The sequence below is a fragment of the Lottia gigantea genome, assembly GCF_000327385.1.
Source record: "Lottia gigantea unplaced genomic scaffold LOTGIsca_24, whole genome shotgun sequence".
Lineage (NCBI taxonomy): Eukaryota > Metazoa > Mollusca > Gastropoda > Lottiidae > Lottia > Lottia gigantea.
Window position 1 is genome coordinate 1,154,880 of NW_008708707.1, and position 14,673 is coordinate 1,169,552.

General features: G+C 34.6%; 1 protein-coding gene across 1 annotated transcript; it reads right to left on the bottom strand.

Annotated features, from left to right (window-relative positions):
• Positions 1–2,400: 2,400 nt before the first annotated feature.
• Positions 2,401–5,332, bottom strand: LOTGIDRAFT_160256 (hypothetical protein; the record flags this gene model as incomplete). The annotated part of the gene is made up of 3 exons (XM_009055308.1): positions 2,401–3,080; positions 3,608–3,789; positions 5,316–5,332. The coding sequence occupies 3 exons, from the start codon at positions 5,330–5,332 to the stop codon at positions 2,401–2,403; spliced, it is 879 nt and encodes a 292-aa protein (XP_009053556.1).
• Positions 5,333–14,673: the final 9,341 nt, after the last annotated feature.

The following is a 14,673-nucleotide window of genomic DNA, read 5'->3' on the forward strand; positions in this document are numbered from 1 at the left end:
TCAGAGACAGCCTACAGATCAGAGCTTAGTTATGGAAAAAATGGGCTTATCATTCTCATGGACAATGGGCCCTGTGTGCTACAGACTGTGCATGTTTAAGATCCCTTGAAAGTTGGCAATCAAGAAGAGTAGATTGGTACTAGTGCCCTGTCAAAATTCTCCTTTTTGTGCACTGCATGGCTTTGCACTTCTAATTAGCATCAAAACAAGTAACGTAAAATTTAATTTCATTTAAGTCATTTCATTCTACTAAGACACAATGTCCCTCATTGCACAATGCATGGCCAGCTTTGCCAGTCTTTTAATCGATCTGTAAGCCTAGACTAGGAGTCGACAGTAGGCTTAGTTAGTAGGTCGGGGCCTACCTACAGTTACTGTAAACTAACCTCGACTCCGATTCATTTTATTAGGGCTATTTCTGCCATTGCCAGAATTAAGAACGACCCAAAAAAGAAATCAACTTTTGTCATCCCTTCTATCTTAAGCATCTGAAACAGGTTTTTACCTGAATAACTTGGAATTTGGTGCCAATTGTAGAAACTAAATGTGGATAAAATTGTTTCTGAAAGTCGCCATTTTGAGAATCACGTGATATTCCGGACGAATGAAATCGAAACTGTCTGAAATTTTCGGAAACGAAATGTAACTCAAATAATGATTTCACATAATTGAATTGTAAATCTAACAATTTTTCGCGTAAAAATTTGAAATGGCTTTACAAATGGGATTTTTTTTCTGTTTAAGAAATGAGCCTATGCATTCAAAAATCCTCTAGCTTTGCTGAAATTATTGCAGAATCATTGAGTTTCTATAGTGACATTTCTATTTTACATACATATACATAGACAGTTTCAAGAAAATTGTCGAATGATGTCAAGGTATAAGACATAGTTTGACGTTGATTAGAAGTCGTTACCCCAGCTGGATATGATTACCATTAATAATTGTAGTTGGCAGGGTTTTAATCATCTTTGCAACAAACAATCACCCCCCCCCCCCCCCCTCCCTCAGGCATTTTACTAGATACGCTACTGCCTGGTTCGTTTTAAATGCAGATCTGGATATTTTGGTTAAAAAGGTTTCGAATTTTATTTCGATAACAGAGGAAAATTCTATATTTGAATTGTATCAAAAATATCTTTATCGTGCTTTAATAGTCTTAAGAAGTACTAAAACGCACGAAAACCTCATAATCCCTTCAAATATAACTCAAACTAGAAATTGCACTGTCTATATGTTTTCAATTTATTGCATGGTATCACTGAATTTCGAGTCGAGATTTTAACTTTTAGACGTGAATAAATATTTATACACATGGATTTGAAGGCTCAAATTTTGACGATGGGCTGTGAACACTATTACTGATTGTATAAACCAAATAAATCCTGTTTCTGAAACTAAGGTATGATTGGTCAAACGGATAGTGAAGGTGCTCCTTTAAAACATCAAATTTTGTGAGCATCATAAGAGGTGGTATTTCTTTAAGAACAATATTGAGAAGGATTCAAACCAAGAACAATCTATGTTATTGTCAAGTATAAATCCCAACACGTGTTCAATTAACTTCTTAAGGTGAAGCAGTTAAATGCTTCATTAACATACGAAAAGATCCAAAATAAACATCTTGAAAATTAATTAAAGATAGAAAACAAAGTTAATAATCTAGCTCTTTCTTTCATTATTGCTCAATTATTTCTATAAAGATATCATAATTTTCTGTTTTCCAAAATTCAAAAGGTAATAATCAAGAAAACATGTTCCATTTCAAGCATCACGTGAACATAATCAAAAATATATCAATTCACAACAAATGTGTGAACACGTTATAACACCTTTTTGAACACAACAAGAAGGCACGTCTTATTACTTAATTTCAAACCTCATTTAACTAGGTGTATTCCACACTAGACCAATTTGGGATCACAGTTTGATTTAAGGACATTATTTTATTACGCAGTTGGGAAATGTTCAAAAAAAAAAAAAAAAACCATCATAACCTGAAAAGGAAAAAAAGAAAAAACAAGAAGAAGCATTTTAGATGGAAATTCAACTTTTTCATCAAAATAACAATTCAAACTACGTGTAACATCAATTCACCCAATCCAATATAAGAATTCCAAACAAAACAAACAGCTATAGTCATCCAAACTAGTTAAATGTCTATTTCATTTAATATACAGTGGCTCAACTACTATAGGGACTGGTTGAACTAAGTTCAAACCTTACGATGGCCCCACCCCCAGCAAAAATTCAAAATCATAAGAAAATGTACCGAAATCTTTACTGCAGACTTGAACTCTTTCATTCTCATTTTCATTAAATTGACCTAGACAAGTCTTTGAAAAAATTCCCAAGGGGAAGAGCCCGTCCATCTTTGGATTTTGAAGTCTTAAGGTAAAATTACCCAGGCGCTTTCAGAGCATACGCTGATGAAAAAAGAACGGGTATGCTGATGAGATGAATATTACAATAATTATTTGATTCAGTTTCAAAAAGATCAGGAAGAAAGGACTGATGAACAGAGATGGGAACATAATGTGTATGAGTCGGATGAATAACGAAACCAGGTAGTCCTATAGATTCATTCCCATCCATTCTTAGATTGGTGCTTTGTAAGCAAGACTGTCCACCATTATTTGCATTATTCGAAATATTATTCTTATGACTGCGACTTGGACCGCCATCGCTTCCGGAGGATGAATCGCTGCCCGGGTCTCGCGAATATCTATGACGTAAGGTATGTTTAAATTTAGAACACGTCTTTCCGCCATTTGGATTTCCTCCGGCATTGTCGTCTGATGATGTTTGGTTTCCCGTGGTTGAACCATTGGTGCTGTATTGAATGGATAGACATGAATCAGAGTAAGAATCTAAACCAGACATGATAGTAAGACTATTGCCAACTTTCATCAGAGGAAATTCACTACAATCACTTGAAACACTTTCTGGAGATTTTTCCCTGATCAAGGTTGTAGCTTTAGCTGTGTCTTGATTTGGTGATGCTTTCATTTCTGGGGGCCGAGACTGCTTAATTTCTTGTAGTACATTTTGATGCTGGAAATCTTGATACTTTGACATTTCTGGAACAAAAACCAAAGAGAATAAGAAGCTAGCATTTGTTTACATCGATGAATCATTAAACAGGCAATTTTGACAAGTCATGACTGTTTTCAAACAGGGAAATTTGACAAGTCACGACTGCTTTTAAACAGGTCATGGCTGTTTTCAAAAAAGGAAATCTAACAAGTCATGGCTGTTTTCAAACCGTCAAATTTGACAAGTCATGACCGCTTTAAAACAGGTAATTTTGCCAGGTCATGCCTGTTTTTAAACAGGGAAATTTGACAAGTCACGACTATTTTCAAACAGGGAAATTTGACAAGTCATGACTGCTTTTAAACAGACAATTTGCCAGGTCATGGCACAGAATCTGACAAGTCATGACTTGTGACAGGACATTTTTACGAGTTATGACTTGTTTTCAAATGGGCAAATATGACAGGTGGTGGCCAGGTGTGAAAAAAAAAGCAAAAATGCTTAGCATTCTAACTGAAGCAAGACAATAAGAAATTCCGATTTTGTCATAAAAATACATAGAAAGGCCTACCTTCATCAAAAATTTGCGTTTTTCTCATATTCAGATGTTCACAAAGTCGCAAGTTAAACGGATCATTGTGGCTGACTCCTTCGATTTCCGTTAAAAACTTGATGATTTCACTCTTACACATCTGGAAACCACGGTAAAACGACTCTTTCAACTCCATTGATGGTGCGGGCAATTCTTTTTTTCTACAGAAACATAAAATATGAAAACATAAGCGTTGTGTAGAACAACTTGTAATAATGGAGCGAAAATATAGTAATAGACAGACAGGTATGATCTACACAGACAATAACTAAAGTGTCAACAACTATTACTTTTTGTAAACATTTCCTGCTGGGGTATAGAAACTGGGATGCTAACAACGCCCTGCATATCCACGACGACCGTGACTGTTTGCAGGTCAGAAATTCACAACAGTTTGTCTGCAATATTATGGTAGAAAGAGCCTTGTGTCGTAACAATAGCTAGCCCGACAAATTTGACCCTAAACCCAGTGCCTGTATCTCATCCGAATATCACGTCGGAGGAACTGGGAAGAGCCAAATCTGACCCTACACGTTCTAATATTTCATCATATTTGGAAAGCTAGTTTTTAAAAGCAAACCATGACAAAAGAGGACGATTAGAATGACATTATGTAAGAACAGTTTTTGTAAACATTTCCTGCTGGAGAATAGACTCTAAGCCTTCAGTCCTACCAATACGTCTGGAAAGTTGGATCCTGATATAATGTCTTAGTTTTACTGTTTTATGATAACTGTCAACAACTATTACGATGTGTAAACAATCCCTGCTGGGGTATAGAGTTTAAATCTTCACTCTACCAATACGACTGGCACCTTAGTTTTACTGATTTATGATAACTGTCAACAACTATTACGATTTGTAAACAATCCCTGCTGGAGTATAGAGTTTAAATCTTCAGTCCTACTAATATGTCTGGCAAGTTGGGGCCTAATATGAGGACTAAGTTTTATAGTTTTTTTGATAACTGTCAATAACTATTACGATTTGTAAACAATCCCTGCTGGGGGATCTTCAGTCCTATCAATACGTCTGGCAGCCCGCGTCTTCATAGCAAAATGCAAATAAGACAGTCTAATCAAAATTAGACCAAACTTTCGTACCGTTATTTATTAGTTTATATTTTTAATATATTTTTATTTACGACCTTCTTGAACATTGGTCTGTTTGATGATGCCGCCAGCCAATCAAATTCCTTTCCTCTCAAACGCTGGGATTTTGTGGCGCGAACAAAAGATGCATTTAGGGTATTATTGTATAATGCTTCTCAGAATATACCTTATGTTCGCGTCAAAAATCTAAAGGAAGCAGAACTTTTGAAAAGTGTGGCGGTAAATTCGGTGAACGATATATAGATTATTAAAATATGTGCTAATTGTGTATTTAGTATTAAATGTCTGTGCTGTTTGTTATTATCTAATTTAATATTATATGTGCTATAAACGTTTAAAAATTCAGAAAACCTTTTTACAATCCTGTAAGAACTCAAACCAAGCTCCTTTTCTGAACCGGAAACAAGTGATTTTCTGACGTAATAAAAAAAATAAAATATAAGCTTAATTTCATTTCAAGATTTTGCAACGAAAGAATATTTTTAACGCCTAAAAAAATTGCAAAAATCACATTATTGATTGTGTGATTAGTCCCGTTTTATAAAACCAAGTGAAAATTTATTGTTTTCTCTGACCGTCTTTCCGCCGCCATCTTGAATAATAGCGGACTATTTTGTGATTCGGCTTTTTAAATTAACATGTAGGCTATGTACATAGACTTTTCAAGAATTTTGTATAGGCCTACATGCAGTCAATAAAAATAGCATTAACGAGTACAACTGATATGATTCCTTAGCAAACATTTAAAAAAAATTGAACCGATTACATTTGGCGGACATGAGGCGTAGGAATTTCTAGGTGCTAGAATTAATGAAAACTGTAGACCAAAATGTAGAGAAATGTGTCCCTTACCTTATATGGAAGTATCTTGTCGTTAATTTTCAGGTCGCTAAAACTATTCAAAACTTTTACGTAATGTTTTAGGTTCGTTTTTAAAAACTAATATACGGCTTTAAGCAAATTAGAAGCCAAAATTGTAGAGAAAAAATGTCTCCTACTTATTCTGAAGGTTCAACTAATGATATCGAGCTGTTAATGACGGCAATTATCACATACCGTTTTTTATATTTAATCCTTGCCAACAAAAATCAGGTTGATCATTTATACAATAGGACGTCTAAGAAATATTTTAGAAATCTTATCACGTATAATTTCATTTAATTTTTGAACTTTGCTTCCAGTAAAGCTGAAAAAATTGAAAATTTTGATCACTTTTCATGTTGTGGGTTGTGGTTGCCATTGGAACTTGACTGTAATTGTTAAAACGTCAACGATGGTCGGTGCAGGCATGACTATCGAGAAATTCAAACGTTGTTACTGCGCATGGGTAAACGGAAGTGCCGGCAAAATATGGAAAAAGGATCCTGACCGGTTCACGGCTAAATATCCACTACGTTAATGTAATATATTGTAATAGTATTTTAGATGACATTTCATTAAAGAAGATCAAATTTAGCTGGGTCGATTATTAGTTGGTCAGATTTGAGTTTCATATAGTTGCAAAATCATTTGCTTTAGTAGAAGCTAGCTCTTTTTATTGTAAACCCTGAACACTTCTAAGAATAAAAATTCCAGCTTTAGGTTTGCCTGTAATTTGCTAAAAATGGTCGTCAGAGAATGATAAAATCTGAAGCTCAGTTCGTCTCCAATTAAATATATTTATATATATGTAGACGGAAGCGACGATAGCGTATACATCGGTAAAGGACTGCTAACATCAATTCCATGGAATCTTTTTACCTAATCGTAGACGAATCAGGTGGCGTAATCTTACACTGAAAAAATAGTACGGATAGCATACATTAACCTTTATCAATATGTAAAGCATAATATTTAGAAGACTGTTTTTTATTTTCGAGATATAACTGTTGACTTCATGATAAATAATAAAAATAGCCCTATAGAGGACTTTATATCTATAAGGGGAATGTTATTATGCAGTATATTATACCGTATATAAATATTTCTTCGTGACCAATCTCTCAGACAGATCACGAATTTTAAAAATTATGGAAACTTCTCAGTAAAGTTTTTTCCCAGAGAGTTAGATGCTTGCCTCTATGGTTCGATCTCGGCATTGGTAGAGATGTATCTTCGAAATTTTCAATCCGGCTTCCCCTTGTCAATGAAAGAGATCCTGGCTACGGCCTGATGGGTTTTCGGGGCATGTTTGGTTTCCTTGGCGCCTCAAATATTTTCATAGTTGTTCTTTCCTTCTGGGTTATTCATATTTGGTCGTTCGTTTGGGTGTTAAGTTTTCCACCTGCATAAGAAAATTATATCCTGCACGATGCACTAGAAGTTTCCATCATTTCAGGTGACCAATATAGATACAATTAATGGTAATGGTGAACGGTGTTAATCAATATAAACGACAACACGTGCTTGCCTTAGATACTAATGGTGGATGATGATGATAGGAAACCAAAATGAATGGAGTTTTACGTCCTATTGAAGACGGGGAACGTCCATGATGATAGAAAGCCAAAATAAATGGAGTTTTACGTCCTATTGAAGACGGGGAACGCCATGCAGGGTGCAGTGAGGAAGGGCATAGAAAACCAAGGAACTGTTCTTTGTTCTAGTATAAGAAGGGGATTACTTCAATTTCCCTATACTTCAATTTCATGTGCGAGGTTTGTGATCACGTGTGAGCTTCTGTTAGGTTGGAGTAAGTTTGTTCTGTTCTGCGCTGTTCGTTCTGCTCGTAGGTTAGGTTCATTTGGTATATTAGGCTAGGGACAGGTGTGGCACCTTTTTGACCAATCATACCTTAGTCTCAGAAACCGAATTTTTTTAGCTAAGCCAAGCAGTAATAGTGTTTACGATTCACTGTCGAAATTTGAGCTTCAAATCCACGTGTGTCTAGAATTATCCGCACTAGAAAGTTAAAAAGACGAGTCGTCTTTTCTTGAGACTGTCATATGATATATACTAGAGGAAAGACATATATGGAAATAGGAAAAGAAATTCCTAGTTTGAGATATTTTTGAAGGAATAGTGCCATTTGTACATTTCTAGTACTTCTGAAGACTATTTACATATATTCAACACTCAAATACGCCCCCCCCCCCCCCCACCACCCCGAAAATAGCAAACCCGTCTTATTATGGATTTATTGGTCAACAAACTTGAACAGTTTCTTCTCCAGAAAATTCGAGTGTAAGAATGTGCCATCACTAATTAAGAAAAGAGGGGAAATACGTCGTTATAAGCTATGAATTCAACGAGTATAGGTTATATACGCACGAGTTTCCGAGGTGTGAGACACAAGTTTCCAATGGTGCTAATATATCAATGACCCATTTCCTATACACTCCTTCTTATAGGGGTCATTTACTGCCATTGCAGATGGCGATCAACTTGTTATGTATGGATATAAATATTTTTTATTTCGTTTACTTTTGTTATAATGAATATAACATTTATTATTTCCCCCAATTTTTGTTATATAAACATATTATAATATTTCTTTATATATATGTATAATTTTTATTATCAATAAAATGACTCAAAAACACAACCAGAACAATTTTGATAAAGTTGCGCAAGATAACAAGAACTTATAACACATTGGTGCATATAGCATATTAAAAAATAATGAATTTGTTTTTAAAATGTCTTGGATAATAAAAAATGTTCATTTGATGAAAATCTAAAATTTTCCTTGGAATTGCGTCCTATTGGAATTGTTTATTATTGCCCGTTTTGTTTTGATGGATTTACCACGTTTTTGACCGCGTTTGGTAGAATACAACGTAGTTACCACGTTTTTGATACAATACCACGTTTTATCGAAATATAATATCGTCCTTTCAGCGGTCATAATTATCTCTAAAAAATTAAATATACAAATGTTTTAAGCCGGCTTAGCCCTGATTCTTCTGAACAATTCTCTCACCATTTGAACTTTGAAATCGAGGATTAAATTGCACACAAAGAGGAGATAATCTTTTAGAATTTTAATTCCACGATTTCAAAGTGCAGTTTAAAGCGAATAATATAAACGTGGATTCCGATCGATTCAACTTTGATATTTGTATTGAATTTTTGAAGGTTGTAGCATGTGATAGATGTAGGGCAATTATTTTTAAACATAATTTTAACAAGAGGATTAATTAAAATCATTACGTAATGAAATTAAACTTAAAATAATACGTTTTATTTAATACTTAACATGATATGAATGGAGTTTTACGTCCTACTTTTCTACACCTCATGGGTTAATAAGAGAGTTCAATACTTAAAGGCTATACAAAAAAAAAAATTTTCATAGAATAAGAAAAAGTTTCAAATATAGTTGCAATGACATAAATTTGTAAATTTGTAAAATTGTAAATAAGTCATTTGTAAATAAACGTTGATATTAGGCCTACATAGATTGACAATTTACCAACATGTTTCAGGTTCTCATATTGCTCTACAATTGATGTATCGAGCACTATTTTAACAGTGGTATTTCTATATAGCTCTACAATTGATGTATTGAGCACTATTTTAACAGTGGTATTTCTATATCGCTCTACAATTGATGTATCGAGCACTATTTAAAAGCGGTATTTCTATATCACTCTACAATTGATGTATCGAGCACTATTTTAACAGTGGTATTTCTATATCGCTCTACAATTGATGTATCGAGCACTATTTTAACAGTGGTATTTCTATATCGCTCTACAATTGATGTATCGAGCACTATTTTAACAGTGGTATTTCTATATCGCTCTACAATTGATGTATTGAGCACTATTTTAACAGTGGATTTCTATATCACTCTACAATTGATGTATTTAGCACTATTTTAACAGTGGATTTATATATAGCTCTACAATTGATGTATTGAGCACTATTTTAACAGTGGCATTTCTATATCACTCTACAATTGATGTATTGAGAACTATGTTAACAGTGGTATTTCTATATCACTCTACAATTGATGTATTGAGCACTATTTTAACAGTGGTATTTCTATATCACTCTACAATTGATGTATCGAGCACTATTTTAACAGTGGTATTTCTATATCACTCTACAATTGGTGTATCGAGCACTATTTTAACAGGGGTATTTCTATATCACTCTATAATTGATGTATTGAGCACTATTTTAACAGTGGTATTTCTATATCACCCTACAATTGATGTATTGAGCACTATTTTAACAGTGGTATTTCTATATCTCTCTACAATTGATGTATTGAGCACTATTTTAACAGTGGTATTTCTATATCACTCTACAATTGATGTATCGAGCACTATTTTAACAGGGGTATTTCTATATCACTCTATAATTGATGTATTGAGCACTATTTTAACAGTGGTATTTCTATATCTCTCTACAATTGATGTATTGAGTACTATTTTAACAGTGGTATTTCTATATCACTCTATAATTGATGTATTGAGCACTATTTTAACAGTGGTATTTTATATCACTCTACAATTGATGTATTGAGTACTATTTTAACAGTGGTATTTCTATATCACTCTACAATTGATGTATTGAGTACTATTTTAACAGTGGTATTTCTATATCACTCTACAATTGATGTATTGAGCACTATTTTAACAGTGGTATTTCTATATCACTCTACAATTGATGTATTGAGCACTATTTTAACACTGAAAATATTTTTTTGTTGCATTTACCCATATTATTTTAATTTAGGTGAGAAAAATCATATATTAATAAGGAATGTTCTTGAATGTTTCAAAAGAACAGCTCTTTCGCAACATTTGACCAGACAAAAGATCTGTTATGGCAATTTGCCTCACGTGAGCCCATTATCACTTCTAATTTGTATCATTAATTTCACAGTTGAACAACAGGATGTATCTGTGAATTTTCACCTGGAATTGAGAAACCATGGCGAAACATAACGGTTTGAAAATATATACCAAAGGTAAAGGTCATTCCAAAAAATGTACCAGACGTTCTGGAATGTTGTCATTTTTAAGATTAAATAAACCCAAAATTAAATTGTCACACTATGCAGTGTTTAATGAGGGAAATGTTAGCTTACAATTGTTTATATTGATTTCGACTTTTGGGGGACGTGCACATCCTGTAGCACACGGGGCATCGGTTTATTGTTCCATCTAAGCGATAAGAAGCTCTTTGCGTCTAGCAAGACTGACAGCACTAAGCCCTTTCCAAAGCCGACTGCATCATTCGACCTATGCAAGGATTTAACCTTTGACCTTCAGGTGATCCACTGCGTCCCCTAATTTAAAATGATGCTTAACGACCTACTTTTATCCATTGTGGTACATGTATTATCCAACAACGCCATGACAAGTAGTGAAGGCAAATTTGACACAGCCAGCAAAATAACAATGCGGAAACCTTCAAAAGATAAAGCTGCGAAATTTCTTTTAATTTCAACTTGTCTTCCCTCTGTCAACGATTAGGAAAAACGTTTATCGCTGATAATAACGCCAAAGACGCCCCGTGTATTAATGGCTGTGAGCGTTACAGATTCCTGTACAATTGAAAAGCCGACAAAGAGTAGACTAATTGCACGTGGCTTGGTGTCTGTAAAGACCGCAAAAGTGGACTCAAAACTGCATTTCATTTCTAATTTATGTCGTTGTCCATCTTTTTCCATGAAATGAAATTGAGTTTTGCTTATGAAGATGACCAAAGCCATGCAGTGTGTAATGAGGGAATCTTGCAATAACAGCGGCATTGGGCTATTTTTTGCTTAAAAGTTCCATTATTATTACAGGGGTACAAGGTTGGGGGTGCTTCGTTGGCAAAAATTCGGACAACCGACCAATTCCATTACTGCAACACAGCATCATTGCCCGCCCGGATATATTTCTTGCCCCTCCGATCCAATCAAGCCTGACTGACTGACAAGCCTGGGACGTAAAACGACATTTTATGTCTAATTGCTGCGATAAAATCAGATACCGATTATGTTTATAGCATTGAGGCAGATTGAGCACGATTTATATCAGGTAGAGTGATAATCTAACACTTTAAAATCTGTAAATCCCAACGCATGCTTTGCGTCTTAGCTAGATTCTATAATCCATGGAAAATACTTCCAGAAACGTGAACTGGAATCACAGGGCTGTATGCCATTCATTAAAAAATTAAGACTTCTTGCAGGAAAGGTTAGAAAAGATAGGCAAAATACTGTCTTATTTTGCATACAGTTAGCAACCCACGCCCGCGATTCTGGTCACGCGAAACTGTCATTGTTCATTAAGGAATCGGAACAGTCGCGGTATTCCATTAGCCGAGATTCCATGCATCTTTTCTTTAACCATGTATCTTTTTCTTCTGAGCATCTTATTAATATGTATTTTTTTCTTCCATGCGTCATTTTCAATTATGTATCTTTTTCCCTCCATGTATCTTTTTCAGCCAATTATCTCTCAGTGATGTATCTTTTCAATCGTGTACGTTTTTTTTATGCATCTTTTGCAGCCTTGTTTTTTTTAGCCATGTATCTTTATCAACCTTGTATTTTTTTAGCCATGTATATTTTTCAGTAATGTATCCTTTTAAACCATGTATCTTTTTAGCCAATTAGACTATCTATTTTCGTCCACAAGTTTTTTTCTCCCATGTTCATGTATCTTTTCACCATGTGAGGGTACAGAAGATAGATGAAATTACTGGACGACTATATCCTTTTAATTGAAGATGAACTAGGCGTCGGATTTTCATTCCGAAAAAGTAATGCTAAAAAAGAAGATGTGAATAACCAGACAACTCTATCTCGTTAATAAACGAAATCCGAGTAATCATAACATATTGACATTTAGAAATATTATAATCATAATAATGGATATATGAAATCCATACGACAACGTGACAAATAGTTCAATAGCTGTACGGTAATATCGATATATTAACATTTAAAAGGTAAGTCGCTGAACTGGCAATAGTTTTCCTCATTACAAACTTCATTGTGTCGTCTTAACTAATCCACTCAACTGTAGAAACAAAATATGTGGATGCAATGGCAAAAGTTTCCCCATAACACACTTCATAGCGTTCCTCGTCTTAACTTCACTTAACCAATCAAGACAAAATACTAGTGCTGCCCTACAGAAAATTTTCGGACTGGTAAATGAAAGGGGGTGCCTTTAGGAGCGACTCTTACCCAAACTTAGCAACCATAACGTCATTTCCGCTATGATCAGAATCAACAAAATATGTATTCTGACGATACCTCACACATATATCACTTCTGAAGAACGGAAAGGACCAGATTTGATCAGAATCAACAACAAATATCGATCCCGCGAAGTCTCCAGAATTCAGCACAAGCCAGAGGACAACGATAATCTCAACTAAGAAATATTAAGATTATATCCGAAGGAGGTTCGGGGTATTTCTTACAGGCTCAAGAAATCGTGAGATCTGGTTTAGCTTGCTATTGTCTTCAACATCTCAATCAGCTGACTGCTATTGTTAATAACATCCTACTGGAGTCACGGATATGTTCGTCTAATAGTACTTAACTATAATCATCTCTGATTCTAAACTGGAACTGTTGGAAATGTTTGCAGATTATCTCTACTGGGATCGATCGCCATTCATATAATTTCATTGTCACGAAATTGCGGCAATCAATTAAAAAATGCTTAATAGCTTCGCAGCCTATACACATATTGAAATGGTAAGTCACAGCGCCTTTCGTAACTTCATAAGTTTATAGTTTATTTCATTGACGTCACATAAGAATTGAGTAATGGACATTACATTTATAGTGAATCTATTTGAATGGCTTCAGACTGGCTGGAAAGAAATGGTCCTGACCTCTGACGAAAGTTACCGATAGATTATATGACCTCTGATAGCTCTATATCTGACCTCTGATAGTTATTATTGATGAAACTTGCTGACTCTATATCTGACCTGATAGTTATTATTGATGAAACTTGCTGACTCTATATCTGACCTCTGACAGTTATTTCTGATGAAACTTGCTGACTCTATATCTGACCTGGTAGTAATTATTGATGAAACTTGCTGACTCTGTATCTGACCTCTGATAGTTATTATTGATGAAAGTTGCTGACTTTATATCTGACCTCTGACAGTTATTATTGATGAAACTTGCTGACTCTATATCTGACCTGATAGTTATTATTGATGAAACTTACTGACTCTATATCTGATTTCTGATGAAACTTGCTGACAATATCTGACCTCTGATAGTTATTATTGATGAAACTTGCTGAGTCTATATCTGACCTGAGCGTTATTATTGATGAACCTTGCTGACTCTATATCTGACCTGACAGTTATTATTGATGAACCTTGCTGACTCTATATCTGACGTGACAGTTATTATTGATATAACTTGCTGACTCTATATCTGATTTCTGATGAAACTTGCTGACAATATCTGACCTCTGATAGTTATTATTGATGAAACTTGCTGAGTCTATATCTGACCTGAGCGTTATTATTGATGAACCTTGCTGACTCTATATCTGACCTGACAGTTATTATTGATGAACCTTGCTGACTCTATATCTGACCTCTGACAGTTATTATTGATATAACTTGCTGACTCTATATCTGACCTGAGAGTTATTGTTGATGAACCTTGCTGACTCTATATCTGACATGGTAGTTATTATTGATGAAACTTGCTGACTCTATATCTGATCTCTGATAGTTATTATTGATAAAACTTGCTGACTCTATATCTGACTTGATAGTTATTATTGATGAAACTTGCTGACTCTATATCTGACCTCTGATAGTTATTATTGATGAAACTTGCTGACTCTACATCTGATCTCTGATAGTTATTTCCGATGAAACTTGCTGATTTTATATCTGACCTCTGATAGTTATTTCCGATGAAACTTGCTGACTCTATATCTGATCTCTGATAGTTATTTCTGATGAAACTTGCTGACCCTATATCTGACGTGATAGTTATTATTGATGAAACTTGCT